General features: G+C 47.5%; 2 protein-coding genes across 4 annotated transcripts in view; both read right to left on the reverse strand.

The window, feature by feature from the left end:
- DOP1A (DOP1 leucine zipper like protein A) overlaps positions 1-1,839 on the reverse strand; it is a 694,260-nt gene extending 692,421 nt beyond the window's left edge. For all 3 annotated transcript variants that reach the window (XM_069235613.1, XM_069235614.1, XM_069235612.1), the window contains exon 1: positions 1,726-1,839. The gene's annotated coding sequence lies outside the window, so the exon portion shown is untranslated. The remainder of the gene's footprint in view (positions 1-1,725) is intronic.
- On the reverse strand, positions 1,346-27,687 carry LOC138297119 (uncharacterized). The gene is made up of 3 exons (XM_069236617.1): positions 25,471-27,687; positions 20,952-21,291; positions 1,346-1,593 (listed from the first exon to the last, which is right to left on the reverse strand). The coding sequence occupies exons 1-3, from the start codon at positions 27,685-27,687 to the stop codon at positions 1,346-1,348; spliced, it is 2,805 nt and encodes a 934-aa protein (XP_069092718.1).

Below are 27,687 nucleotides of genomic sequence, written 5' to 3' on the forward strand. Positions count from 1 at the left end.
GTACCCTTAATTCGATTAACTTGACATAAGAAGTCTTTTTTAGAAAAATGTGCAACTTGATTTTAATAAGTTATACGTATATTTATTTCACATCATCTACCTGTTAACACCCCAAAGAATTACAAAATGTCATTTTGGTGTAAAACGTAAAGAGAGGTGTGAAGAGAGAATGAGAAAGCCATCCAGTAGCTGAACTACACAATGCGTAGCCAGGAAACCTGTGTTTAACATCTAGCATGTGTGATCCTAAGCAATTCATTTTCTTCACAGGGCCTCATTTTCCTTGATCATAACATGTGTAAGCACCTTGGAATAACGGACTAAGGGTTGTGCTTTGTTCAAAAACTTCTCCTGTATATGGTGTAAAATCATATAATGCTGCTCCATATGTAATGAATATAGAGGACATACAGCAGGGTGCTTGACGAGAGACTTGTTTTTTGGGTCACTTATGGCATCATATTTAGGTCAGAGGTGGGCAGTACATAATTGGCTCTAAGTTAATGTATAACAAGCATTGATAAGTTGAATAGGTCTGGTGTCGGCTAGCCGTCTTTTGGCTTTTTAAATGTTTTGTTATGTTTTTTGTAAAACGTTGTCGCTTGAAAAAGCAAACATTGCTGATGTAGTCCCTGCCACTAACGGGAACCACTGTGTGTTCCGAGGTGCTCCTTGTGAAAGAGCAGAATGCTGTTTCTTACAGTGAAGTTAGCCAATGACTAAAGTGGGCTCACTCGTTGCCCCATTCTGTAAGGGGTGGAAGAAACTAAGAATTCCACAACAAATGCTCAATTGATAAAGAGCTGGTGGATAGCCCCTATAAATAAGTATATTGTACATATAATTTTACTTAAATCAAAAGGACTTAACTCACGTCGGGTCTACAAAGTATCACTTACTATAAATGCTTTTGGGTTACCACTTTTCCTAGTTAAAAAAATATCAGTCATTTGTTTACATTTTTTTTTATTTTGGTAGGCCCAAGAGTTGAATACGAATGTATGTAAAATCGTCATATTCATTTTAATATATGAATTATCCTTCTGTAAGCATTAATAATCAATTGGAAACTATACAGATAGCTGTCCAATACTTTTTGAATAATTACTTTATATGTTTACTGTTTCAGTTTTATCGCATTTCACTGAATCTCAGAAGTTTTTTCCTCTCCTGGTATTGGTAAACAAATATAGGACAGGCGGGTAAAATACCGGCCAGGTGGCATTCCTGAAACAGACTAAGCGCATTGATACCCAATGTCTTCGAATCTTGAAAAGTCTTTGGGATATTTCACAGGACCTTTTTGCACGATATATATACAGGTCACACATTGTGATTGTTTCTGTTATGTTCTAGGACCCACGGGGACACGCCAGACGCTTGGCTGGGCTCGCCCTATTATTTTTGATGGCTTGTCCGCCTGACGACATGAATCAAAGACTGTAGCTTGCCGCACTAACGAAAAGACACTTCCATTAGTCACAGCGTTCAAATGAACGGCAGAACATCTGATAACTGGAGGGTCCCGGCGACCTATGAGAAATGAATTGGTCCAGGAACCGACAGCAGCTCGAGATGTAATTACACCTACACCTGCAAAGAGAACATGCAGTAGGATTTGTTTTTACAGAAGGATGCTTCGGCAGACACTATTCCGCACCCATACCACCACCTGGCTTTAACAGCCTCAGCATAGGAGTCAACTACCTCCTGCGCCAAACTCACCTCTGGCAGCCCCCGGGGCAGGCACCGTGGCTCCGTACTGTGGTTTTGTTGCGGCGGTGGAGACCAAAGCAGGACAGCACTGACAGCTCCCGGCCTGCGTTGCGGCCCAAAAACATGAACAAGAAGAGAGGACAAGAAAATGTTGCTTTGAGAAATAAGTCGGCCATCTTGGAAAAGAGCACTTTCATGTTAAGAAAGAATGTGTGTAAGAATAAAACAATTCAAAGCAGTTTAGAGGAAAGAAACCTTTAAAATGTAAATTAGATTTATATTTTGTCTCACCGTTTCTTGATAACAAGACCAAATAATGGTATTCAGTTTAGGTTATTTTGACGGTGGCTGTCAAATGCCAGTACAATTTCTATAACCATATTGTCTCTCTGCTGTCAGAGCTGTGAAGCTTGTCTGTTCACTGTCCTGTCCCGACGCGATCGCTATATATTTCGTATCACTAGAATTGTTTATACGGCGCACTTTTGTCTATTTAAATGCCATTATTACGCACTTACCACGAGCCCTGTAAAGGCCCACATAGCAGCCAATTGGGTAGTAGGCGTCAGGAGAGTAAGCTGTTTCTGTGTCTCGGCCAGTCTTTTGCGCATTAAGCGTTCCATTTTTTGTTTGTTTGAGCTTCTTTCGTACATATTATGACTTAAACACGTTTTGTGAATGATTGTTATCAGAGTGGATAACATTTACATAAATCCCAACGCCTCTTTATGGGTAGTCCGTGTTATATAAACACGCATTTGCTTTTCTTGTTTAATTAAATTAAATAGCAGCTGCAGTCAAGAACTACAATTCCCATGAGGCTAGAGAAAAGTGGCTAATGGGAACAAACAAGTAGTCACAATAATACAGCAATCAGTAGCAGGCTGACCCTATCATACTTATCTCGACTGACAACAGCCCTCTTTTCTTGCTGCTCGCAGTCACAATAAGTATTTTTCATTCACTGTGTATTGCGACATTTCGTTGTTTTAAACATATTTGTTGATGTGCTTGCTTCGCATGTAATTGCATCACGCTTCGTTTTTCAAATCGGCTTGTAGCCACACGTATTCCCCATGGCGTGCACGTCCTGCAATTCATTTTTTCAGTTTTTCTCCTCAGCGCGACCGCCATCTTTTATCGACGGTCGCGGTGAAGAGATAGCACTGTTTTCACAATTGCTCACTAGCTTTGTCACAGATAAGCGTTTTTTTCCCTGAATTATTTTGCTTTCGGTCCCTGATTTTGTTCCTGTCGGTCCTTCTGACAGGTTTTTCTGCTTCTGCCACTCCCCGGCCTCTGTTTCCTGCTTTTTTCCCCACCCATAGGCAGAGCCTTGTGCCTCTCTGACTCGGTGGAGGAAGTTTAACCCTTTCTTCACCGTATTGTGTATCAGTCAGCTGTATTCAGCTAGTACATTTCAGAACAATGGACAGCTCACCTATTTCTATTGCTGCCATTGAGGAGGAGGAGGTTATAAAAGAAAATCTTAATGCTTTTATTCAGTCATCAGTTGAACAAGCAGTCGCTGCTTCTTTGGACAAATTATCAAAAACTTTGGAAAATTCTGTTGTTAAAACAGTGTCCAAGACGATTTTGGCCCAATCTGCTGGGGATAGCAGAAAGTGTCCTGGTACTTAAAAAAATAATAAAACAACGCTATTGAGTGGTGAGGTTTCCTCACACAAGGCAGAGGACGCGGTTCCTCAAAGGCCTCCCTTAAGGGAGGGGTTACTTTTTAAATCGTAGAAAAAATTCATATCCAAAGTCAAGTATATTACTCCCATAATAATTTCAAAAATTTTGGACACTGATGATGATGAGTTACAAAACAATGACCCGGATTCGGATGTTTCTTAAAAGGATAATAGAGACTCTGGGGGTCATTACAACATTGGTGGTAAAAGCCGCTTACCGCCGTGCAGAAGACCGCCAACATACCGCCGCAGCCGAGGAATTCCGCCACAGCTATTATGACACACATCTCGGAATCCGCCAAAATTCAGACACCCACACAAGTATGCCACACCAAAGGTCAGTGATAAACTGGCGAAAACAAATCCTCCACCGTCACAACAACAGAAACACGCCCATGCTATTACGACCCACGAATCCACACAGCGGTCTTTCAACCACGGTATTCCATTGGCGGTACACACCGCCGCGCTCAAAATACACACACATCTCCAAAACACCGGCACATTGGACAATTCAAAATACACACACCTGATACACATACAAACACCACTCCCACACACCCAACACAATATAAAACACACATCCACATCACCCATAAACCCCTACGACCAAAATTTAGAGACGAAGGCCAGAGAGAGCCAGCACAGCAATAGACAACTCCACCACACAGAGGCACACAACACCATCACCCACACAACATCCACGCACAAAACACCACACACCACTACACATCACCACACTCATCACCACATACACCACCCCACACATCACCTACACCACCCAATGGCACGCCAAAGACACCCCAGGTTTTTGGAGGAGGAGCTCAGGGTCATGGTGGAGGAAATCGTACAGGTAGAGCCACAGCTATTTGAATCACAGGTGCAGCACACCTCAATAGCTAGGAAGATGGAGCTATGGCGAAGAATCGGGGACAGGGTCAACGCAGTGGGACAGCACCCAAGAAATCGGGAGGACATCAGGAAGAGGTGTAACGACCTACGGGGGAAGGTGCGTTCCGTGGTCTCCAGGCACAACATCGCGGTTCAGAGGACTGGCGGCGGACCACCACCTTCTCCCCCACAACTAACAACATAGGAGGAGCAGGTCTTGACCATCATGCATCCTGAGGGCCTCGGAGGAGTCGGTGGAGGAATGGACACTGGTAAGTCAAATCTTAACTATCATATTCCCCACCCTACCTGCATGCTATCACACACCCCACCCTCTCCCCATCCCCTATCACTCCAACTCCTCACTAATGTACTAATAACACAAACCACACATCCCAACACCAAGCCCTGCATGACACAACAAAGCATGGACACCCATCACCAAAGCATGCCCACCGCACATACCCATAACAACCCCTAACCATCATCACACAAGCCCCCACACAGGAATGCAAGCACTGGGGTACACGCTCACCCACCCATTGCACACCATGACACACACAGATGCAATAATCATGCTTTTATACCCCTGCAGGACCACTATGTAACGTCCCCAGACAGGAGGGTCCAGACATCTCTACCCCACCCACAGAAGAGGCCCACAGTGATGACAGCAGCTCTGGCCAACTGGATCCAGATGACGAGCCCGGACCATCGTGGGCCTCGGGACAGTCGGTTCCCCTCGCACAGGCACTGCCCAACACTAACCTTCCACCCTCTGGAAACACCAGTACAGCACCCACCCAGCGGGCCCATACCTCCGTACCCAGGACACGTCAATCAGCTGTGTGTCCACCACTACAGGGAACCCAGGATAACCCACCACCCCAACAACAACAGGGACCTGGGGGCATTGGTAGTGGGCACACGGTCCAGGGGACGGAGGCCCAGGAACACAGGGGAACTGGGAGGGCTGTTGTGCGACAGGGGGCGGACAGGCCAAGGGAACCCACTCTCCACGAGGCCCTCCCCTCCATCATGGGAGCATACCACCACTCCCAGGAGAATGTGGCTACGGTCCTGGCCAAGTTTTCGGAGACCCAGCGCCTGCAGGAGGAACAGTATTAGGGCTTCAGGGAGGAACTCAGAACCATCAGCTCCGCCCTGGGCACCATCATAGGGGTGCTGAAGGACATACAGAACACCATGAGGGACACCGTGGCACTCCAAGGGGCCCCTGACACTAGCATGGACGATGAACTGCCCACCACCTCTGCCGGCGCTAGTGGACAGGACGCCCCACCACAGGACCACCACACCAGCACCCCACCGCCTGCAGACGGAGAACCACCCCGCATGCGGTCCCTGAGATCCAGGAACAGCACGGAGCACAATGGCAAGACCCCGCCAAGAAATGAGACCACCCTGATTGTCATCCCACTGTTGCACTTTGTAACCCTGTCCAGATTGGAATTGCCCCAGCTCCACTTCCTATGCCCATATGGGCAGTGCACCTGTGAGACTAATAGACTGGACTCTGCCATGGACATTCCTCCACCATCACCCATTACCATTTTACCACCCCCTCCAATAATTAGCACTTCAATAAACACCCTTGAACCACAAAACAATCTGGAGTCAGGCTGTGATTTTAAAAAAGTGTATTAGCTATAACAATGACAAAATCCGTTCACAATAGTAATGTCAACATACCTATGTCACACATCACAAGTCCATGAAGGAACCACACCTGTGAAACCGTAATGGAAATGTACAACTCAGTTACCAAATACTGCTTGAAACTGACAGACAGGATAGAGGTAGAAGTGTGAAAGTAAAAGTATTAGTAAAGAAAGTGTTCTCACCTGTGTGTCACTGAAAATATTGCTGTATGACTGAGTCCCTGTTGTCAATGTCTTCTTCCTCTGCTTCCTCCTCATCACTGTCCACAGGCTCCACAGCTGCCACAACACCGTCATCTGGACCATCCTCCTGCAGAAAAGGCACCTGGCGTCGCAAATCAAGATTGTGAAGCATAGAGCAGGTGATAATGATCTGGCACACCTTCCTCAGTGAGTAGAATAGGGTGTCGCGTGGGCTCTCATTATCCTAAATGAGACTACTGGATTTCTAGGCAGCAGGATCAATAACGGTGTGGGGGACTGAGTCTGACCCACGTGTAAAGAACTCTGTCACCCTAAATCCGGTTCTTGCTCCGGCTAACTAGCAGTGCCTCATTTCTCCCAAGGGGAAGAGATGATTGGGCAGCCGAGCGCATTACATCTTTGGAACTTCTCAGGGAAGTCGTGGTCACTCAGATCCAAACCAACTCTCTAATTTACAGTATGATCTCATACAAATGACAAAGACAGTATAAGTTTTATAAAATGTTTTAATAAAATGACTGTATTTTATATAATAAGGCGTGAGCCGCAATAACCAGAACCATACAACACAGTAGGATTGAAATAGTCACCAGGAGAGTAAAACATAAAAACAAAGCTATCATCGTGTCTAATAGTTTCTACTCTCCCTCTGCTTGTTCTATTTAGAGCACAGAATGTTAAGCTTCTAGCTTGCCTTTCTGAATGACTGGGGAGACATCAGCCCTCATACCTGAGCAAAAGCCTGTGATCTTGGTTCAGCATCGGCAACGAGGCAGTCAGCGTCTAGTTGTGGTTCCCTGGTCGGAATCTCCCTCTTGCGTGTATTGGGACAAGGAAGTGATTTTATAACTAACATGTCAGCGTGATCACAAAATGTCCCTACGCAGGAACACCAAAGACTAAACTCCTACCACGTCTATCGGCAATGTACCAGACTGTATCCTTGACTGAAGAACAGAGTGAACAGGAATGTGTTATGGAGAACTCCAGTGCTGAAGTAGGCTAAACAGTGTGATATGAATAAAAAACAAGACCGTAGAACTGGCTATTTGAAAAATAACAGTACGAAGCCTAATAACAAGCATTTAGAGCAAAGTGCACAGAGGCTCTAAGCTGCAAGCAAATGAATAAAATACATCCAGGGCAAAGTGCACAAAGGCCTAAAGCCTGAAGCTAATGCGCAAAGGATATGTAAAACTAACCACACTACAAGGGAACCACCTGTCATATAGAGACACCTGAACATGGCCTTCAGGAGGCCGAAGGTGCGTTCGATCATCCTCCTAGTCCGTCTCATTGTAGCGTTCCTCTGCCCTGGTCCTGGGATTCCTCACTGGGGTCAGTAGCCATGACAGGTTGGGGTAACCAGAGTCCCCTAATAGCCACACCCGGTGCCTCTGGAGTTGACCCATCACATAAGTGATGCTGCTATTTCGCAGGATGTAGGCGTCATGCACAGAGCCAGGGAACATATCATTTACCTGCGAGATGTACTGGTCTGCCAAACATACCATCTGTACATTCATTGAATGATAACTCTTCCGGTTCCTGTACACCTGTTCACTCCTGTGGGGGGGACCAGAGCTACATGGGTCCCATCAATGGCACCTATGATGTTAGGGATATGTCCCAGGGCATAGAAGTCACCTTTAACTGTAGCCAAATCCTCCACCTGAGGGAAAACGATGTAGCTCCTCATGTGTTTCAGCAGGGCAGACAACACTCTGGACAACACGTTGGAAAACATAGGCTGGGACATCCCTGATGCCATGGCCACTGTTGTTTGAAATTACCCACTTGCTAGGAAATGGAGCACTGATAGCACCTGCACTTGAAGGGGAATTCCTGTGGGATGGCGGATTGGTGACATAAGGTCTGGCTCCAACTGGGTACACAGTTCCTGGATTGTGGCACAGTCAAACCTGTAGGTGATGATTAAATGTCGCGCCTCCACTGTCAACAGGTCCACCAGCGGTCGGTACACCAGAGGATTCCGCCATCTCCTCACATGTCCCAGCTGACGGTGCCTACGAAGGACAAAAGCGACCACAGAGTCAAGCAATTCAGAGGTATGTACCCACAGCTACACAGAACACGAAACAAATTCCAAAAAGTTGTATGTATGTGTGTTGAGTCCAGGCCTCGGTATGCGTGACGCAGTTGAAAATGAAGCCATGTAGGCCCCTGAGATGGCGGCTGCCTGACCTCTAAACTGGGACAATTGGATGTGAGGTAACTGCGCTGGCGTTGTACACCGTCGCAGTAGGCGGTTGAAGACCGCGGCGCAATGCTGCATTGGTTAACATTGAACCCTATGGGTCCTAGGAGCCAATGACGAAGTGCGCCGGCGGTGATGATACGCACCGCCGCGGACGTCAACGCCGCGGATGTGCCCGCCATTTTCTATCTGTTCAATCACTCGATACCTGATCTTCGACAGGAGAGGACCTACACTGCAAGTGCTGCTGTGACCTCAGTCTGGAAGAGACAATGGCACGTGCGTCTGGGGAAAGGGCCCCTGCCTTCACTGCACAGGAGTTGGAGAAGCTCATGGACGGGGTCCTCCCCCAGTACACGCTACTCTACGGTCCTCCAGACCAACAGGTGAGTACATAGGGTGCAAGTTGTATGGGCTATGCCTGGGTGGAGAGGCCTGGATGTAAGAAGGAAGGGGGCAGAGTTCTGCGACCATGAATGAATGTGAATGCATGTGCCACATGGCAAGGGCAGGGATGTGGGCCACTCACTTCGACGGTGCAGTTGGTAATAACTTCTCTTCTTCCCCTGTACATGTCATGTAGGTCAGCGCCCACCAGAAGAAGGATATTTGGCGTGCCATCGCCAAGGATGTCCGGACCCTGGGGGTCCACCAGTGATGGAGCACCCACTGCCGTAAAAGATGGGAGGACATTCGCCACTGGAGCAAGAAGACGGCGGAGGCTCAGCTGGGGATGGCCTCCCAACGTGGGAGGGGTGCCCGTCGCACCATGACCCCCCTGATGTTCCGGATCTTGGCGGTGGCCTACCCTGAGTTGGATGGGCGCTTGAGGGCATCACAGCAGACACAAGGGGCTGAGTACACTCTCATTCGGCTGACTTTGCGTGCAGTGGAGGGGCTTGGGGGGGGGAGGAGGGCTGTGGGTTTCCCTCGGCCAGGGCGAGTTCCGTAGGCTAGGCCCCTCCATAATGCAGGCCATGTGGCACTCCACCCCACCTCTGTAGAGTGCCAAGTACAGGTATACATGCCCCTGTGTCATCTATGTGTGCTGATGTCCACCATAGCCATGTAGGCCATATCCCAGGAATTGCATCTGTAGAGGCCAAGAGAGCGGCGTAGTGCAGGGGGCTGCTGTGTCTGTATTGTCCGCCAGCGGTAAGCCATGCACTCAACCTGTCTTTCTTCTGTTTCCCACCCCCTTTTTGTGCTCTCCTTGTTCTTTTGTGCATCAGCATCATCAGGCGGAGGTACAGTGGCACCGGAGCACGATGGGGCTGCATCCCACGTGGCCATGTAGGGCCACACCACGGACTCTGAGTACACCAGTGGGACGGAGGGCGAGGGGAGCTTCACGGCGGTCAGCGGATCAGCAACCAGCGACACTGACTCATCCTCCGATGGGAGCTCCCTTGTGGTGGCGCAAACATCTGTGCCCCCCACTTCAACAGGTACAGCCGCCACCCCCCTACCAGCACTGCCCTCCCAGCAGCCCCTCAGCCTTCGCCCCGTGCCCGCTCACCCAGGAGGGTGGGGATCACCTTTGCCCCAGGCACCTCAACCCCTGACTCTGTCACCTCTGCTGCCCTCAGTGAGGAGGCCATTGACCTCCTCAGGTCACTCACTGTTGGGCAGTCTACCATTGTGAATGCCATCCAGGGTGTAGAGAGGGAGTTGCAACACACTAATGCATTCCTGGAGGGCATTCATTCTGGTCAGGCTGGCCATCATTGAACCCTGCAATCTCTGGCCTCAGCACTGATGGCAGCCATTGTCCCTGTGTCTAGCCTCCTCCCTCCAACTTCCTCCACCCAGACCCAATCCCCTGTACCTCAGGCTATCCCAAGCACACCATCAGACCAGCCTGCACACACCTCAACACACAAGGGTAGCTCAGGCAAACATAGGCACCACACATCCCACAGGCACTCACACAAGCATCACCCACATACAGACACAGCAACATCCACTGCCTCCACTGTGTCCCCCTCGTCGTCGTCTCCCTCCTCCCTCCCAGTGTCATCTACACTCTCACCTGAATGCACTACTACTACAGCCACTAGGACTCGCACCAGAATACCCAGCACCACACCCCGCTCACCTGCACTCACCACCCCCACTACCATTTACACGTCCCCTGTGTCCTCTCCCAGTGAGTCTGTGACGCCCCCTCCCAAAGTATACAAACGCGGGCACACACACACCCAACATCCATCCACCTCACGACAGCCTCCAGAACATGCACCTGCACCCAAATCATCAAAAGTTACACCTCCTACAACCACCTCCTCTTCCTCCACTCCCAGACCCCCTCCAGCTACCCGTCCCAGTGTTCCTAAGAAACCTTTCCTGAGCAACATTGACCTCTTTCGCACCACCCCCCCTCCAATTCATAGGTCCCATAGTAGCACCTCAGCCAAAAAAAGTCCGGTACCGGTGGTGCCTGTTAGAGGTATGTGGAGTGCCCCGGGCACCAGGGCAGCCAGTGTGACACGGAGCCAAAGCACAGCCAGTCCCCCCCCTGTGAAGCACCAGAAGTTGGACAGTGCCCGACGGGAGAGGGTGAAGACTCCTGCCGGCAGAGCCGCTCACAAGGGTCCCTGGGGGAGTATCAAGTCAGCTGTGACTCCTCCCAAGGTGGGGAAGGGGCAGAAGAAAGCGCCAAAGTCTGGGAAGAGCAGCGCGGCGGAGAAGGGCGCCATCATCCCCGCTGCCCAGGACGCCACCGCCAGCCCCATCGTCACTGGTCAGGAGACCACCGCCAGAGTCAGTGCCCAGGAGGGCAGCACAATCGTCACTGGTCAGGAGACCACCGCCAGAGTCAGTGCCCAGGAGGGCAGCACAGCACAATCGTCACTGGTCAGGAGACCACCGCCAGAGTCAGTGCCCTGGAGGGCAGCACAATCGTCACTGGTCAGGAGTCCACCGCCAGAGTCAGTGCCCAGGAGGGCAGCACAATCGTCACTGGTCAGGAGACCACCGCCACAGTCATTGCCAAGGAGGGCCCCGGCAGCCACAGCCCCGCTGGGCAATGAGGGACCGCCATGGCACACACCGCTGCACAGGTCAAGCACGGCTGAACAGGGCAAGCACCGCTGAACAGGGCAGAAACTGCAAAGTCAAGCACCACTGAACAGGGCAAAGACCGCCATGGCAAGCACCGCTGAACAGGGCAAGCACCGCTGAACAGGGCAGGTACTGCAAAGTCAAGCAGCGCTGAACAGGTCAAGCACCGCTGAACAAGGCAAAGACCGCCATGGCAAGCACCGCTGAACAGGGCAAGCACCGCTGAACAGGGCAAAGACCGCCATGGCAAGCACCGCTGAACAGGGCAAGCACCGCTGAACAGGGCAGATACTGCAAAGTCAAGCACCGCTGAACAGGTCAAGCACCGCTGAACAGGGCAAAGACCGCCATGGCAAGCACCGCTGAACAGGTCAAGCACTGATGAACAGGGCAAAGACCGCCATGGCAAGCACCGCTGAACAGGTCAAGCACCACTGAACAGGGCAAAGACCGCCATGGCAAGCACAGCTGAACAAGTCAAGCATCTCTGAACAGGGCAAAGACCGCCCTGGCAAGTACCGCTGAACAGGGCAAGCACCGCTGAACAGGGCAGATACTGCAAAGTCAAGCACCGCTGAACAGGGCAAGCACCTCTGAACAGGGCAAAGACCGCCATGGCAAGCACCGCTGAACAGGGCAAGCACCGCTGAACAGGGCAGATACTGCAAAGTCAAGCACCGCTGAACAGGTCAAGCACCGCTGAACAGGGCAAAGACCGCCATGGCAAGCACCGCTGAACAGGTCAAGCACTGATGAACAGGGCAAAGACCGCCATGGCAAGCACCGCTGAACAGGTCAAGCACCACTGAACAGGGCAAAGACCGCCATGGCAAGCACAGCTGAACAAGTCAAGCATCTCTGAACAGGGCAAAGACCGCCCTGGCAAGTACCGCTGAACAGGGCAAGCACCGCTGAACAGGGCAGATACTTCAAAGTCAAGCACCGCTGAACAGGGCAAGCACCGCTGAACAGGTCAAGCACCGCTGAACAGGGCAAAGACCGCAATGGCAAGCACCGCTGAACAGGGCAAGCACCGCTGAACAGGGCAGAAACTGCAAAGTCAAGCACGCTGCACAGTGCAAGCACCGGCAACTCAAGCATCGCTAGCCCATGTGCGGCAGGGGCAGTGACGGAACAATGTCAGATTTTTTAAAGCAATATACTGTTACATCTGCTGGACTCTTCTGGTTGCGGGGATATATAGGGCTTGTACGTTCATAAAGAACCCTAGGTACCCAGAGCCAATAAATGAGCTGCACCTTGCAGTGGGTTTTCATTCCATACCGGGTATCCAGCAATTCATTTGCACAAGATAAGGTGTTGAGGAGCAGTGGTTATTTTCACATCTCTGAATTCTGGGGTGCCCACACTAACATGTGAATTACAGACCATTTCTCAAATAGGTGTCTTTTTTACACACTGTCTTATATTTGGAAGGAAAAAAAATGTAGAGAAAGGCAAGGGGCAACAACACTTGTTTTGCTATTCTATGTTCCCTCAAAGTCTCCCGATAAAAATGATACCTCTCTTGTGTGGGTAGGCCTAGTGCCCGCAACAGGAAATGCCCCAAAACACAACGTGGACACATCACATTTTTCCACAGAAATCAGAGGTGTTTTTTGCAAAGTGCCTACCTGTGGATTTTGGCCTCTAGCTCAGCCGGCACCTAGGGAAACCTACCAAACCTGTGCATTTTTTAAAATTAGACACCTAGGGGAATCCAAGATGGGATCACTTGTGGGGCTGTCACCAGGTTCTGTTACCCAGAATCCTTTGCAAACCTCAAAATTTGGCAAAAAAAACACTTTTTCCTCACATGTCGGTGACAGAAAGTTCTGGAATCTGAGGGGAGCCACAAATTTCCTTCCAATCAGCATTCCCCCACGTCTCCCGATGAAAATGATACCTCACTTGTGTGGGTAGACCTAGTGCCCGCGACAGGAAATGCCCCAAACCACAAAGTGGACACATCACTTTTTCTCAAAGAAAACAGAGGTGTTTTTTGCAAAGTGTCTACCTGTGGATTTTGGCCTCTAGCTCAGCCGGCACCTAGGGAAACCTACCAAACCTATGCATTTTTTAAAACTAGACACCTAAGGGAATCCAAGATGGGGTGACTTGTGGGGCTATCATCAGGTTCTGTTACCCAGAATCCTTTGCAAACCTCAAAATGTGGCTAAAAACACTTTTTCCTCACATTTCGGTGACAGAAAATTCTGGAATCTGAGAGGAGCCACAAATTTCCTTCCACAAAGCGTTCCCCCAAGTCTTCCGATAAAAATGGTACCTCACTTGTGTAGGTAGGCCTTGTGCTCGCAACAGGAAATGCCCCAGAAACACTATCTGGGCACATCAAAATTATCAAATACAAAACTACCTGTTTTTTGCGGGGGCACCTGCGTTATTTGGTCCTGGAATCAGCAGCCATCTAGGGAAACCTACCAAACCCAGACATTTCTGAAAACTAGACACCCGAGGGAGTCCAGGGAGGTATGACTTGTCTGGATCACCCAATGTTTTCTTACCCGGAATCCTCAGCAAACCTCAAATTTAGATTAAAAAAATCAACATTTTCCCACATTTCTGTGTGGGATCATCGCACCGGGACAAATTTCCTACCACCCAACGTTGCCCTCAGTTTCCTGGGAAAAATGATACCTGAAGGGGAACTAAAGTGGGTCTAAAAGGGCAGTTTGAAAAAAAACTTGTCTAGGCTGACACGTGCAGCAGACATTTTATTGGTATAGATGAGACAATGCTGGGAAGTAGGAATTTTGTGGGTTCCTGCAGATTCCGGAAGGTTCCATCACAAAAATGTGGGAAAAATGTGTGCTTTCCAGCAAAGTTGCAGGTTTGCAGGGCATTGTGGGTAAGGAAATGGTGCAGGGTGCATTTCAACTACACCACCCTAGAATCAACCAGATGTTTAGTTTTCAGATGTGTCTAGGTCTTGTGGATTTTTCTACATGGCAGCGCCCCAAAGTAAAAAAAAGTGCAGCTGTCACCATTCCAAGTGGGATGATTTTGAGAGTTACCAAGCTCTCATGGCCCAAATGTCAAACAAAAAACAAAAATAATCAAATGGGATAAGATGTTTTAGTGTGCGGGGGAGAGCTGAAAGACTGTTAGCCCCTTCAGTTCGGGTGGGGCATAACTAGGCCCATACTGGTTGGTAGCCACCACCCCACTATTTTTTTATTTTTTATTTTATTCCCTGGCATCTAGTAGACTTTCTGTCCCCCTGGGGTGTGGATCGGGGGTAATTGCCCAATCTGCCCACTGGTGGGAAGAACAACCTTGGCCCCATTTATCTGCGCCCAAGGGGAGCAGTTATGGCCAACAGTGATGTGCCCCCATGAGGAGTGACCCTTGCACAAGGGGCTGCCCCCACCAAACAAAACACACACATACACACACACCAATCCATGGTGTCTAGAGGATTCTGCCCCCCCTTGGGGGCAGATTGGCCTAACAAAAATGGGCCGATTTGCCCCCAAGGAGGGCCGGAATGGCCTAAATACAATTTACCCCCCCCAGGGGAGCAACCCTTGTCTAAGGGGTCTCTCCCCATACATAACAACATACAGTAAATAGAAGAATATATATATCCATGGTGTCTAGAGGTTTCTGCCCCCCCCCGGGGCAGATCCACCTAATTATATTAGGCCGACCTGCCTCCAGGGGGGGCAGAAAAGGCCTAATAATAATTTGCCCCCCTGGGAGCGGCCCTTGCCTAAGGGTTCGCTCCTCAAACATAAAAAAATAAAAATAAACAAAAAATTATTTATCCCTGATGTCTAGTGGTTTTCCGCTCCCATGGGGGCAGATCAGCCCAATAATATTAGGCCGATCTGCCCCCAGGGGCGGGCAGAAATGGCCTAAAAATCATTTCCCCCCCTGGGGAGCGGCCCTTGCCCAAGGAGCCGCCCCCCTTATGCACAAGTATGAATAAAATAATCAATCCCTGCTGTCTAGAGGTTTCTGCCCCCTTGGGGGCAGATCGCAAGGCCGATCTGCACCCGGGGGGGGGCAGAAATGGCGTAATAATAATTTGCACCCCCGGGAGCGACCCTTGCCTAAGGGGTCGCTCCCCAAACATAAAAAAATACAAATAAACAAAAAAATATATCCCTGATGTCTAGTGGTTTTTGATCTGACTAATAATGGCATCGCGATCGGGCAGCAGAAATGCTGTGAGCGACAAGAAAGGAAAGGTCTTTACTTTCCTTTCTTGTCTCTACTGCCCCTGCCCCGGGGGGATAATCTGATTTTGCAAATGTTTCTATTTACACTAAGACCACTGTTAGCTAATGATTAGATTTGTTATTTAGAAAAATAGCTAAGAAATTTTGCACATGGAAATGCAGTTCTAAACAGGGCAATGAATCATGAGAAAATCAAACTAAACAGTCCCTTGATAAGACATAGTTGCAGCCTTGAAAGTTGCCATCTAAAGTTATTGTGTTCCTGTGAGACGACAAAGAGTCGTCCTGTTGGCGTGAGAGCATCGAAAGATGATTGGCTGGCTGAAGAAAGAAGAAACTACGAAATACAACACTGAAAATATATGATGACTATAATAATGCATGTTCCTAGAGTAGGTTACCTCATTCCCCTTATGATCTCTTTCATGCTGGTGTTGGCATGTTGTTTAGAGACTACTGAGTTTCGGACCCTCTCTTCATGAGAAGTTCTGCTTGAATTAATTTTTGAATTATTGCGCTATTTATTTATGCTAAAGCTTATGCTTATGATCTCTCTCTCGAATTGAAACCCTTTATGAGTTTCTGAAATTACGCCTTTTTATTCACATTCCTAGAATAGGGATATATACCTTTATGAAATGCTCTAAACGAGATTTACAGCTCTTGGTTAAGCTTAGTCAATGTCAAAGATCCATCGATCTGAGAACCGCAGGGATTTCTCCTTGATGAGCAGTGTCTTTTCTTGTAAACTGATAACTAAGCTCCCTACTCTGGCAAAAGTTGGCAGCAGGGGGTCATGTCTCATAGCCCAAAGCCAGAGTTTGAAGATTGACAGAGAGCTGTTTCAAAGGTGGTTGCAATATAGGAGGTGTGCGTTTCAATAGGATTATGCATCATAATTGTCTTTGTTGTTACTGAGTTTTGCTCGTGAGGTGTTGGAGTATGGAGATGCTTATGTGCTAATTGTAAAGAAGATGAAGAGGTTATCAGACTCTGTAGTAGTCCAAGATCCAAGGACTGATAAATATAAAAGGCTGATTTATGGTTTTCTTGTGAGCTAAGGGTTTGTGATACATGTCATGAGGTACAGTCAATTGCACAATTGAGATAGGGACTATATTGATTTGTTGTGAATGTACTAATATTGATTGATGCTAGCGGAACCTATTGCACAAAGCTGAGGCTGCAATGATTAGGGTGATTTCCGTCTGTTGAGATTGTATTTGCGTGTGTGAAAATCTTTTGAGTAATAAAAGTTGGAAGACGTTCATACCGAAACATTCTGGTTGTTGAATTGCCTTTGTTTTCTTTAGAGGTACAAAGATTGTTTATTTTGTGTTTGCTTAGAGTTCTGGAATTGTGTGTATGAGAACAATTGTAAAGGAGAGGGAACTACTGCAAGGAATGAGGAGATGCGTAATTTTGTGCTACCCTGGGATTGGTTGGTTAATGTGAAACACAATGCAGTGATTGGATGGTCTGTGTGCAGAACCACTCTGAGATTGGAAAACAGGCTTACTAAGAAACTGAAATATATACAATAAAATCAACACATTGAAGATTTGAATTACATTGTTTACTGTTAGAAATTGGGTTCTTTGTTGACTGGAGTGTGAACCCTGGTAAAGCAGCAATGACAGTTCTTGTCAAAGTAGGGCACAAGCAAACCCCACATTAACCTGTAGTCACCGTCTGGTAGCTTGGCACAGAGCAGTCTGGCTTAACTTGAAGACAATGTGTAAAGTATTTGTGTAACATTTTTTAACAGTTAAATAGTCTAAACACCACACAAAAAGGATCCCACACCAGGTTAAAAAATATAACTCAATGTAACAAAATAAGACCAAAATGCCAAAACCCCAGTGAGTAGAACTTAAAGTATGTATTTTTAAAGAATAAACTATAGAATAGCACTTGGAAGCAAAAAGTACCAACCATCTGGTTGCACCGGACTGGGACAAAGTCAAAAGTTCAGTCTGACTACAGTGGAGCACGGGCCAGCTACAGAGAACCAGTTGAACAGCTGAACAAAGTACCTTAAATCCTGGTTGCAGAGCATTGCGTGGATTCAGGGCTAAGATGCATTGTGGAGCCGATACAATGCATTGCTTCCGAGATGCAGCAAGGCTGCAGTGCGAGGTCCTGTTGCATCATCAAGGATCCCATCAATAGGGCATGCACTGTGAAGGCCAGTCTCGGATGGGTTGTGCAGCCAAGGCGATGCGTCGGTTTTGATGAGCAGTAAAGCTGCCATTCAGAGCTTTGGCATCATAGTCAAGGCTGCAGTCAATGAGAGATGCAAGGACCTGCTCCAGAGAAGTGTTGTGCAATGGCAGTTTCAAAGACAATGCGTCAAACCCAATATGCAGGATGCAGCAACAATGTGAGTCTTCTGTGCTGGGTCCAATCCATGTAGCTGCGGCAATGCATTAGTTCTCCTTGAGAATGTGCCGCTCAGCCGAAGAGAATTGTCAGTTCTGCTCGGGGAAGCATCAGTTCAGCAGAGAAGATGCATCAGTTCAGCTGGGAAGCACCTTAGGTCCACTTCCAAGGGTGCAGGACTGGGGTGTCATTACATAGCTGGGTAGACTTCCAAATGATAGAGTCCAGGTGCAGAAGCAGGGTGGTTGGAAGTCTTTTATGTCCCTGAGGCTTCAGGTGAGGAGGTTAGCCAACTTACCCTTGGAGTCACTCAGGGATCTAGAGTGGAGAGATGCAGGTCTAGTCGTTGTCACTCTAAGACAACAGGTCAGCATGCATTGGGACAGCACAGCAAAGCAGAAGTCCAGTGGAGTTTAGTCCAGCAGAGTGGCAGTCCTTCAGTAGCACAGCAGTCCTTCTTACTTGCAGAGTATCCACAAGTCCAGAAGTGTATTGAAGTGGTGAGGTCTGAGATTCAGGTATTATACCTAGTGGTGCCTTCGAGGTGGGGGAGACTTAAAAGACATGCCTTTGAAGTGCACAGATGTACTTCCCTCCCTGCCCTGGTTCCAGGCTAACTACAGGGGGTATGCAGCCCTTTGTGTAGGGACTGAACACAGCCTATTGAGATGTAAGTGAGGCTGTGTCAAGCTCCTCCCTCCCATCTTGCCCAGGTGGCCCATCGAGTCACAGGTGGCCCATCAAGTCATACCTAAGCTCTCATTGCCTGTCTAGGGGGAATACACAAAGCTCAACTGCACCCAGTCATGTGACCAGAGGCAGCTGCAGGCACCAAATGGCTAAGGCAAGAAAATGCCAACTTTCTAAAAGTGGCATTTTCAGAATTGCAATTTAAAATCCAACTTCACCATAAATTTGGATTTAAAATTGTGACTCCAGAGACACTAAATTTGGAGGGCTTATATCTCTTTTCCATTTGGAAATTATGCTTATAAAGTGTAATACGCCAATTCCAATGGTAACCTACGGGATGGATAGGCCTTGCAGTGGTGAAAAAGGTGTTTAAGAGTTTTTCACCAACAGGACATGTAAAACTAAAAAGTACAGGTCCTACTTTTTAAATATATTGCCTCCTGTCCTCAGGGTAGTCCGGGGTCTACCCAAGACAAGTAAAACTAAAAAGTACAAGTCCTACTTTCTAAATACGTTGCCCTCTGCCCTCTGGCCTGTTCAGGGTCTGCCTCAGGGGTGAACTATATGTATTAAAAAGGAAACTTTTGGCCTATCAAAAGGTTTATTTTGCCAGCTCGAAATGGCAGTTCAAAACTACACACTGTCACACACTCACCTGGTTCCAACTGTGGGGGCAATGCTGGACCTCCAGTCCTAGCTGGGCTGCATAGTGTAACAAGTAACAACTGTGTAGTTCCACTGACATCCCCCAGGAGAGAAAGGAAGATGGGATAAAACAAAGTAAAAATGAACCCATGTCACTGCGGAAACTGCTTGACTGCCTCATGCACTGCATAGAAGGTTCGGACTCTGGACCTCGATATCCTCTTATGCAGATGAAGTAGACTACAAACGAATAAAGATAATTTTACCGTTAGGTCCCCTACTTAGAACCTCAAACAATAGTTTGCGCTTCTCGTACACTTACAGGCATCATCATTAACTTTGTGTGAAAAAAAAAGCAGCAATCAATTCAAGAATAAATGGTGAATCTTCCGGAACTCCGGAACATACAGGATTTCCGATTCTGAACAAAGACAACTTTAGTCTCTAGGACATTTTTCCAAGATACTCAATACAACTTGTCAAGAAACACAAGGACACATTTTCAGTTTGTGTATGAGGAGCTATAGGAAGTTGGATCTGTATATACTATCTCAAAGTGAGAGATAGTGTGCACAGAGTCCAAGGGTTCCCCTTACCGGTAAGATAGTGGCAAAATTAGATAATTCTAATGCTCTATTTTGCGGTATTGTGGTCGAGCAGTAGGCTTATCAGAGGGTAGTGTTAAGTATTTGTTGTACACACACAAGCAATAAATGAGGAACACACTCTCAAAGACTTAACTCCAGACCAATAGTTTTTATATAGAAAAATATATTTTCTTAATTTATTTTTAGAACCACAAGTTCAAGATTTGAAGTAAATACATAAAATGCAAGGTACTCCACACAGGTAAGTTAGGAACTTTGAGTTAGAGCAATAACATATACAGTTTTTGTTAAAATGGCAATAAGCTATTTTAAAAGTAGACAGTGCAAAAATCAACAGTTCCTAAAGGAGGTAAGTATTGGTTAGATTGTGAGTGTGGAAGATGAGGCGATACAGAGGACTCTGACCCGTATTTTATGTAAGTTCCCGAAGGAAAACAAATTTTATTTAGGTATTTAATTGGGGAAGGGTATTATTCAGGATAGCAATAGCGTTGTCGTCCATACGCGTCCTTTGGAGTACTGTAGATGTTTCTGTACAGAACTTGCTTTTTCATGAATCCTTAAGGTTCTGTCTCTCCTAGGTGATGAGGTCTTCAGAGTACTTCTTCTCGACTCCTTCCCTCGGGTCTCGGAAAACAAAAAGGACAAAAGGCCAGGTAAGTTGTACGGTACGGGGGTTCTTTTATTTATTAGTATAAGAGTGGGAGGGTAAAGAAAAAGGTACACGCTAGGGCTCTTGTATGGTTAGTGCAGGCATAAGGGAGGGTGCAGTGCTCTGGCCAAGGCTAGTGGTAGGGAGATAGTACTGTCAGTAACCGCTCCAGGTTCCCAGTGCTTTATCCCAAACTGCCCTCCTCTAGTCCCTCCCCGGTGCCCCTTTTCTCTCTTAACCCTCCCTCACGTCCTCTATTTGCCTCTTCCCGATGTCCCTTTAACAGGGACCGTACCTTGCAGAGCCACGACCCTCCTGGGTCGTGGCAGGGTTTGTTGTCGTCCTTCTGGTTTCCACTGGTTCCGTGGCTCGGGCTGGTTCTCTCTTCCTCGGCATTCCTCCTTTTTCTGTTCGTCTCCCTGCGCGTCTCTTTCTCCCTCTCGTCTCTTCTGGGTTCTCTTTTCTCTCCCTTGTCGTCCGTCTTTTCTTTCCTTGACTCCTCGGCGACCCGGAAATCCGGGGCCGAGATCGCGTCCCGCCTCCATGCGTCTCCTTGGAGACGTGGCACGGGAGCGGACCAAGCGCCCGGGCGGTGTCCCGCGCGGGTGTCTGCAGCGGCTGGGTACGGCACCTGTCTACAGTGAGGTAATTAAGACACTTACAAGTCTTGTAGAAGCTAAATTATTCAGCACCCATCCAGGATTCAAACAACCGTTAGCCAGCTCTTCTAGATAAACATAAAAGAATTTATTAGAAATAGAAAGACATGTACATGGAGGCTGCTCGGTACTAGTTGCACACGAACAACCTGAATAAAGGAAGTAATACATGATCTTTTATAGTATTAAACCACAAACATAATTAGATGTTCTATTGGTCCTTGACATTGACGTATGATTATTTCTTCATTATGGCTAAAGGTGGTTCTTCCTATCGCACCATATATAGTAATAACAAGCATAGACAAGGAACTTGCACAAGGTGGCCTACGTGCCTAATATCACATGGTCCATCTTGTGACAGAACTTGAGACCATCACGTACTCAGACTGGTACTTTCCAGAAGGAAGATTGCTTCATCTAGCATGCAATGACGATGATATTTCATGGTGGTTGTTCAGAGGGCAAGCCTTGCAACATAATGCGTTCCTAGCAGTAGCCAATTACATTTGTAGTCCTCTTTCTTTAATGATAGGCCTGTGCAGAGATTGTCATTGAGTATCACAGGGGCCGTTAGGCCCAACATACTTAAGAGCTGTAAAATGTGATTCCACATTCCGCCTTCTGATACTCAATATCAATCTTAAGGGTCATGATACATTGTCGTCATTTCGGCCCCTACCTCCTCCCTGTCGTCCTCCTCATACCCTCTCCTTCGATAATGTGTGGGTTTTTGGCGACATGTTTTTTTTACGAGTAGGACCAGGAAGGAGGGACAGACCCATATGAGCACACATAGGGTTATTAGTGCCACGATCCCTATCACTAGTGCCTCTACCAACAATGTACCCCAACCCTTGAACCATGCTGCTATTCCATTCAGCATTCCTCCAACGTCTGTCCCATCTGCCACTTTCCCAGCTCCTTCTTCTACCTTTCTTATTTCCTCTATTTCCTTTCTTATATTTTCACTGTGGTCTGGTATATATATGCAGGATGGTGTCTAGCGCAAGCCTATTCTGGATTACAACTGCCCTCATGTCAGTAAGTTCCTCAGTGATGTTCCCTAAGGCTGCTGCGGTGTGGCTGGCTAGCCCTTCCACTAGTTCGGCCAATCTGTGAATTTGATATTGTGAGTGTGCTATCCCTAATGGCATCACTATGATCCCCTATATTGTTATTACCTCATCCACCCACGTTGGTGTCCTCTTCCTGCGCACCCCGCCAAGTGTTCTCTTTTCGCCCTTCTGTAATTCTGTCCTATGCGCCATTTTTGGTAGCACGAATGCTAGGTAGCAGGTGCCTTGCCATCCTGCTGGCAATTTAAAAAATGCTGATGTCCCACATATAATAAATATTCCTTTGGGAGGTGTCAGGCCAATGGACAAGCCTGTTGTGTCATTCCTTTTGTAGTCCAGGCTCAATGTTGTATTGCAAATACTATGTCCCACATCAATTCCTTTTTTGCTAGTGTCTACGTTACCTCTTAAGTATTTGAAACACCACGGTGCCTTTATTTCCGTATCTATGGTCAGGCATGGTATTCGTTGTTCTGAGCCATGATCTCATTCAGTGTAACCCTTCCCTCTTTCTGTTGTAAATGTATTTAATAAATTCTCTTCTCCTTTCTTCGGATCTAATCTCCTACACTTCTTTATTCTCCTTCTATCTTCTTCCTTTTTTTTCTTTTACCTTACTTTTTCCCTCTTTCCTTTCCTTCAATTTATTGGACACTCTTTCTACCAATTTTTCTTGCATATCTCCTACATAAGGTTTGTCGTCCAAACCAAAGTCATCCCTTTTTCTCCTCAGCACCCATGTTTTTATTTCTCCTGTGTTTATTTTTTCTCTTATTCTCTCCTTTTCCCTTTCCCTTGTTCTCATTTCTTTTAAATTTCCCCCTCTGTAGGTGGGTACAGATATAGCAATTAGACACGTTTGTTAATTCTTTGTACATAGCTATCATTTGCACAAATGTATTGTCTTTGTAGTTTTCCCCATCTTCATTCCATTTTGTATATTTCACCCATTTTGTTTTATCCTCCACCCTCCCATGATGTTTTGAGTTATTGTTGTTCTCACCGCCAGTTGTTCCTTCCCCTTTGCCACTTTTGGGGATGTATTGTTCCTGGTCGAGCCATGGAATATGTATCTCGTCTTTATATACTACCAGAATCGTTGTTATTATTATAGCTGATACCGGGGTGAGTAATGCTGTGACCACCACGGGCCACTTCTTCTTCTCCTTTTTCTTACGTTGTAACCTGAAATCCATGTCGCCTTATAGGGTGGTATGTGATCGGATGTGGCTAGCACTTGAAACCAGTTCTATTGGTATGTAAATAATTTCAGTGGAACCTCTGGCACCTCCTTATTCCTGTAGGAGTGTCACACGAGTAGTCTATTCCTTCAGTATATTTTCTGGGGCGACGTCGAATGCTATTTGGCACTTGTAGTTGTGCAGAGTGTAAAAGGATGAATCCCAATGTCCAGTTCTAGGGGAGTTGGGTGCGATAGTCCACTGACCCGAGGGATGGCCCTTATGTCCTATCTTTGCCATATTCCTAATCGGAAGAGGTACCTCCCAATGGGGCTAAAAGCCGCACCGATCCTAATGACCGACCGCTTCCATAGGACTGGGATCTGTACCTCTCGGTGCAAATTTCTCTTGCGGACTTTTAGTATTCTGTTTGTCTATATCCTGATATCTTTAATACTTAAGTGGGCTCACTTGACTCTCCGACTCCTGTGGAGAGTAGCACGAGCAGTTCTGAAACAGCATCTTGGTGTGTAAACCCCTATGGGGTTGCAGCACGCGCAGTCCAAAAACAATGTTCTGGTGTACTGGGGAACCCGATTACACTCTCCGACTCCTGTGGGAGTGTAGCACGAGCAGTTCCGTCAGTGTTGGCTGGTGGCGCTTGTTGAACGAAGGTTGTACCGCTGTGGTGAAGGTGGCATCACTCTCATCGGCAACTCTGTTGGCGGCTGGTCATCCTTTGGTCCAGCGGCTTTCTTGGTGTGTGAGGTATGAACCCAGGATGTGATGCCCTCACACTTGACTGCTGTGGCTGTTGTCAACAGGACTTGGTATGGTCCCTTCCACCGTGGTTGAAGGCAGTGACGTCTGGTGTGGGCATTTACCCACACCCAGTCTCCAGGATGCAGTCTGTGTTCCGGTGGTGTACCTTCTTCTGGTAAGGCCTGCAACACCTGGCCGTGAAGATAACGGAGTGTCTCAGTTATTTTTTTACAGTATTGTAACAAAAGATCTTCAGTTATAGCCAATGGGGCAACTGACATGTGTCCTGGGATGTTCATGGGGCGACCAAAAATAATTTCATGGGGGCTCAGTTTTGTGACGCGGTCAGGTGTTCTCCTCATTGCAAGGAGTGCCAATGGGAGTGCGTCTATCCATGATAACTCTGTCACTGCGCATATCTTCCCTATCTTATTCTTCAGTACCCCGTTCCTTCTTTCCACAGCTCCAGCTGCCGGTGGGTGATATGCACAATGTAACTTTTGAGTTATTCCTAGGCCTTTGCAAAGGCCCTGAATAACCTGGGGAATGAATCCTGGTCCATTGTCAGAACTTAAAAGAGTCGGCACCCCGAAACGCGGTACCAGCTCCTTTAATAAACACTTTGCGACAGTTTGTGCATCACAATTTTTCGGCGGGTATGCCTCGACCCATTTGCTGAACATGCACACTATTACCAGAACGTATCTTATTTTATTCACTGGAGGCATTTCAGTGAAATCCATTTGGAGACGTTCGAAAGGTCCGTGCGGTGGTGGAAAGTGGCCTGGTGCTGTTGGGGTGCCCTTTCCTGTGTTATATTGTGCACACACGGTACACCTTTTACATAACTGTTCTGCACATTGTCTGAATTTTTGGTTGAACCAGCACTGTGAAAACAGTTGTATCATTCCGTCCCTTCCCACATGTGAGGGGCAATGGAAGAGCTGTGCCATGGAAGTCAGGAACAGGGAGGTTAAGCATATGTTCCCATTTGGTCCCACCCAAATGCCTTCTTCATTTTTCTTACAACCTGCCCCCTCCCATTCTGTACGCTCCTTTCCTTGTGCCTGTAGCTGTACGTTTTTTGGGTCAAAGTTTGTGTTTTCCTCTTTACTTCTTATGTCAGTCGTTACCTGAACCATTTCGTATTTACACCCACTAAGTGCAATTCTTCGTACTTCCTTGTCAATAAATGCGTTTCCCATTAAAACGTAATCCTTTGCTGAGGTGTGTGCTGCGCATTTTACAATCGCCACTTTCTTGGGCATCAGTAAAGCTTGTAGCAAGTCAACTATCAGTGATGCATGTTGAATTAGTTGGCCTGCTGAGGTGAGGAACCCCCTCATTGCCCACAGCTGACCAAAGTCATGTGTGACACCAAATGCATATTGACTGTCTGTGTATATGTTTGCTGTCCGTCCTGCTGCCAATTTGCATGCTCTAGTCAGTGCTATCAGTTCTGCCGCCTGGGCGCTTGTTACTGATGGTAACCTCCCTCCTTCTAGCAACCTCCTAGCCGTTCCTACAACATAGGCGGCCTGTATTGTTCCAGTGTGATCTCTGATGCATGAACCATCAACAAATAGATCGCCTTCTGCCTCGGGAAATGGGGTGTCTCTCAAATCTGGCCTAACTTTGGTATGTCTCTCTGTTGCTGCAACACAATCATGGAAGGAATTGTCTATTGTCGGGTCATCGTGATCTCTTTCTGTTAGCAGCAGGCAGGAGGGGTTCAGAGTAGTGCACCTCTTTATTTTAATATGTGGCACAAGCAGTGTTAGCTCATAGCGTGAGAGACGGGCGTTTGTCAGGTGCTGCGTCTTGGTGGTGGTAAGTAACGTGTCCACTGCGTGGGGAACGTGTAATATTAATGTGTGTGCTAAGACAATGTTCTCAGATTGTTCCACTGCGAGGGCCGCTGCTGCTACCGCTCTTAAACATGGGGGAAGACCTGCTGCCACTGGATCTAGGGTGGCTGAATAGTAAGCCACCAGGCGGTAGTAGGTACTGTGTTTTTGTGATAGGACCCCTAGTGAGCAGCCCCCCTTTTCATGACAGAACAAGTGAAAGTCCTTGGTGTAGTCAAGGAGACCTAATGCTGGTGCGGCACACAATTCTTTCTTCAACTCTTGGAAGGCCTCCTCACATTGTTCCGGCCAGGGTACCTTGTCTGGCACATCTTTGTGGGTTAAATTTAACAGTGGTCTTGCAATCAGGGAGAAGTTTGGTATCCAGTGTCTACAGTAGCCTGCCACCCCCAGGAATGCACGAACCTCTGTTTGTGTCTTTGGTCTTGGGTGTTGTGTTATGGTTGCTATCCTATCAGGCAGCAACTTCCTAACTCCCTGGGATAGCTCGTGTCCCAGGTACTTTACCTTTATCTGACAGAACTGCAACTTCTTTTGGGAGACCTTATGTCCTTTCCTTGCTAGGTGACACAGTAGCTCCATCGTGTCTTGGACGCAAGCTGTCCGGGATGGTGAGGCCAATAACAAGTCATCCATGTACTGTATCAGGGTAGACCCTCCCGGAAGGTGCAGTGATGCAAGGTCTGACCTCAGGGCATCCGAGAAGACTGAAGGGGAATCACAGAAGCCTTGAGGCAGACGTGTCCACTTGAGTATTCTCGATCTGAATGAGAACGCAAAAAGATCTTGGGAATCCTCGTGTAGAGGCACGGAGAAGAACGCATTGCTGAGATCTAGGACGGTGAAGTGGGTGGCTGCACTTGGAATAGTTGACAATATAGTCGCTGGGTTTGGAACTACTGGGAATGATGGTACTACTGCCTTGTTAAGTTCTATAAGGTCCTGAGTAAACCTGTATATCGGGGCTCCATTGGGCCCTGTTGCTGCCTTTTTCACAGGGAGTATCGGAGTGTTGCATGGGCTACTTCTAGTTTCCCGCAATATTCCTTGTCTCAAGAGATCGTCTATTACTGGAGCGATACCCTCCTCCCCTTCCTTCGCCAATTTGTATTGTGGTACCTGCGGTAACTTTGCACCAGGGCGCAGCAGCACTTTTACTGGTGGGTAGTCCAGAACTCTTCCTACATCATTCGGTCCCTTCGCCCATACCTCCTTAGGGACCACTTCTTGTAGTTCAGGGGGAAGAGTCTGTGGCTGTTCCTGCTTGACTGTGGTGCAATGGGTGAATGCCTGTAATGTTATCCCATTCTCCTTACTTTCTAGGAAGATGCCTTCCGGTGAGCATCTAATGGTGCACTTTAGCTTGCATAGGAGGTCCCTTCCTAGCAAATTTACAGGGCAGTAGCTGGTGAAGATGAACTGGTGGTTAACGGTGATAGGACCTACCTTGAGTGTTAATGGCTGTGTAAGGAATTCGTCCAT

The sequence above is a fragment of the Pleurodeles waltl genome, chromosome 5 (assembly GCF_031143425.1).
Source record: "Pleurodeles waltl isolate 20211129_DDA chromosome 5, aPleWal1.hap1.20221129, whole genome shotgun sequence".
In the NCBI taxonomy this organism is placed as follows: Eukaryota; Metazoa; Chordata; class Amphibia; order Caudata; family Salamandridae; genus Pleurodeles; species Pleurodeles waltl.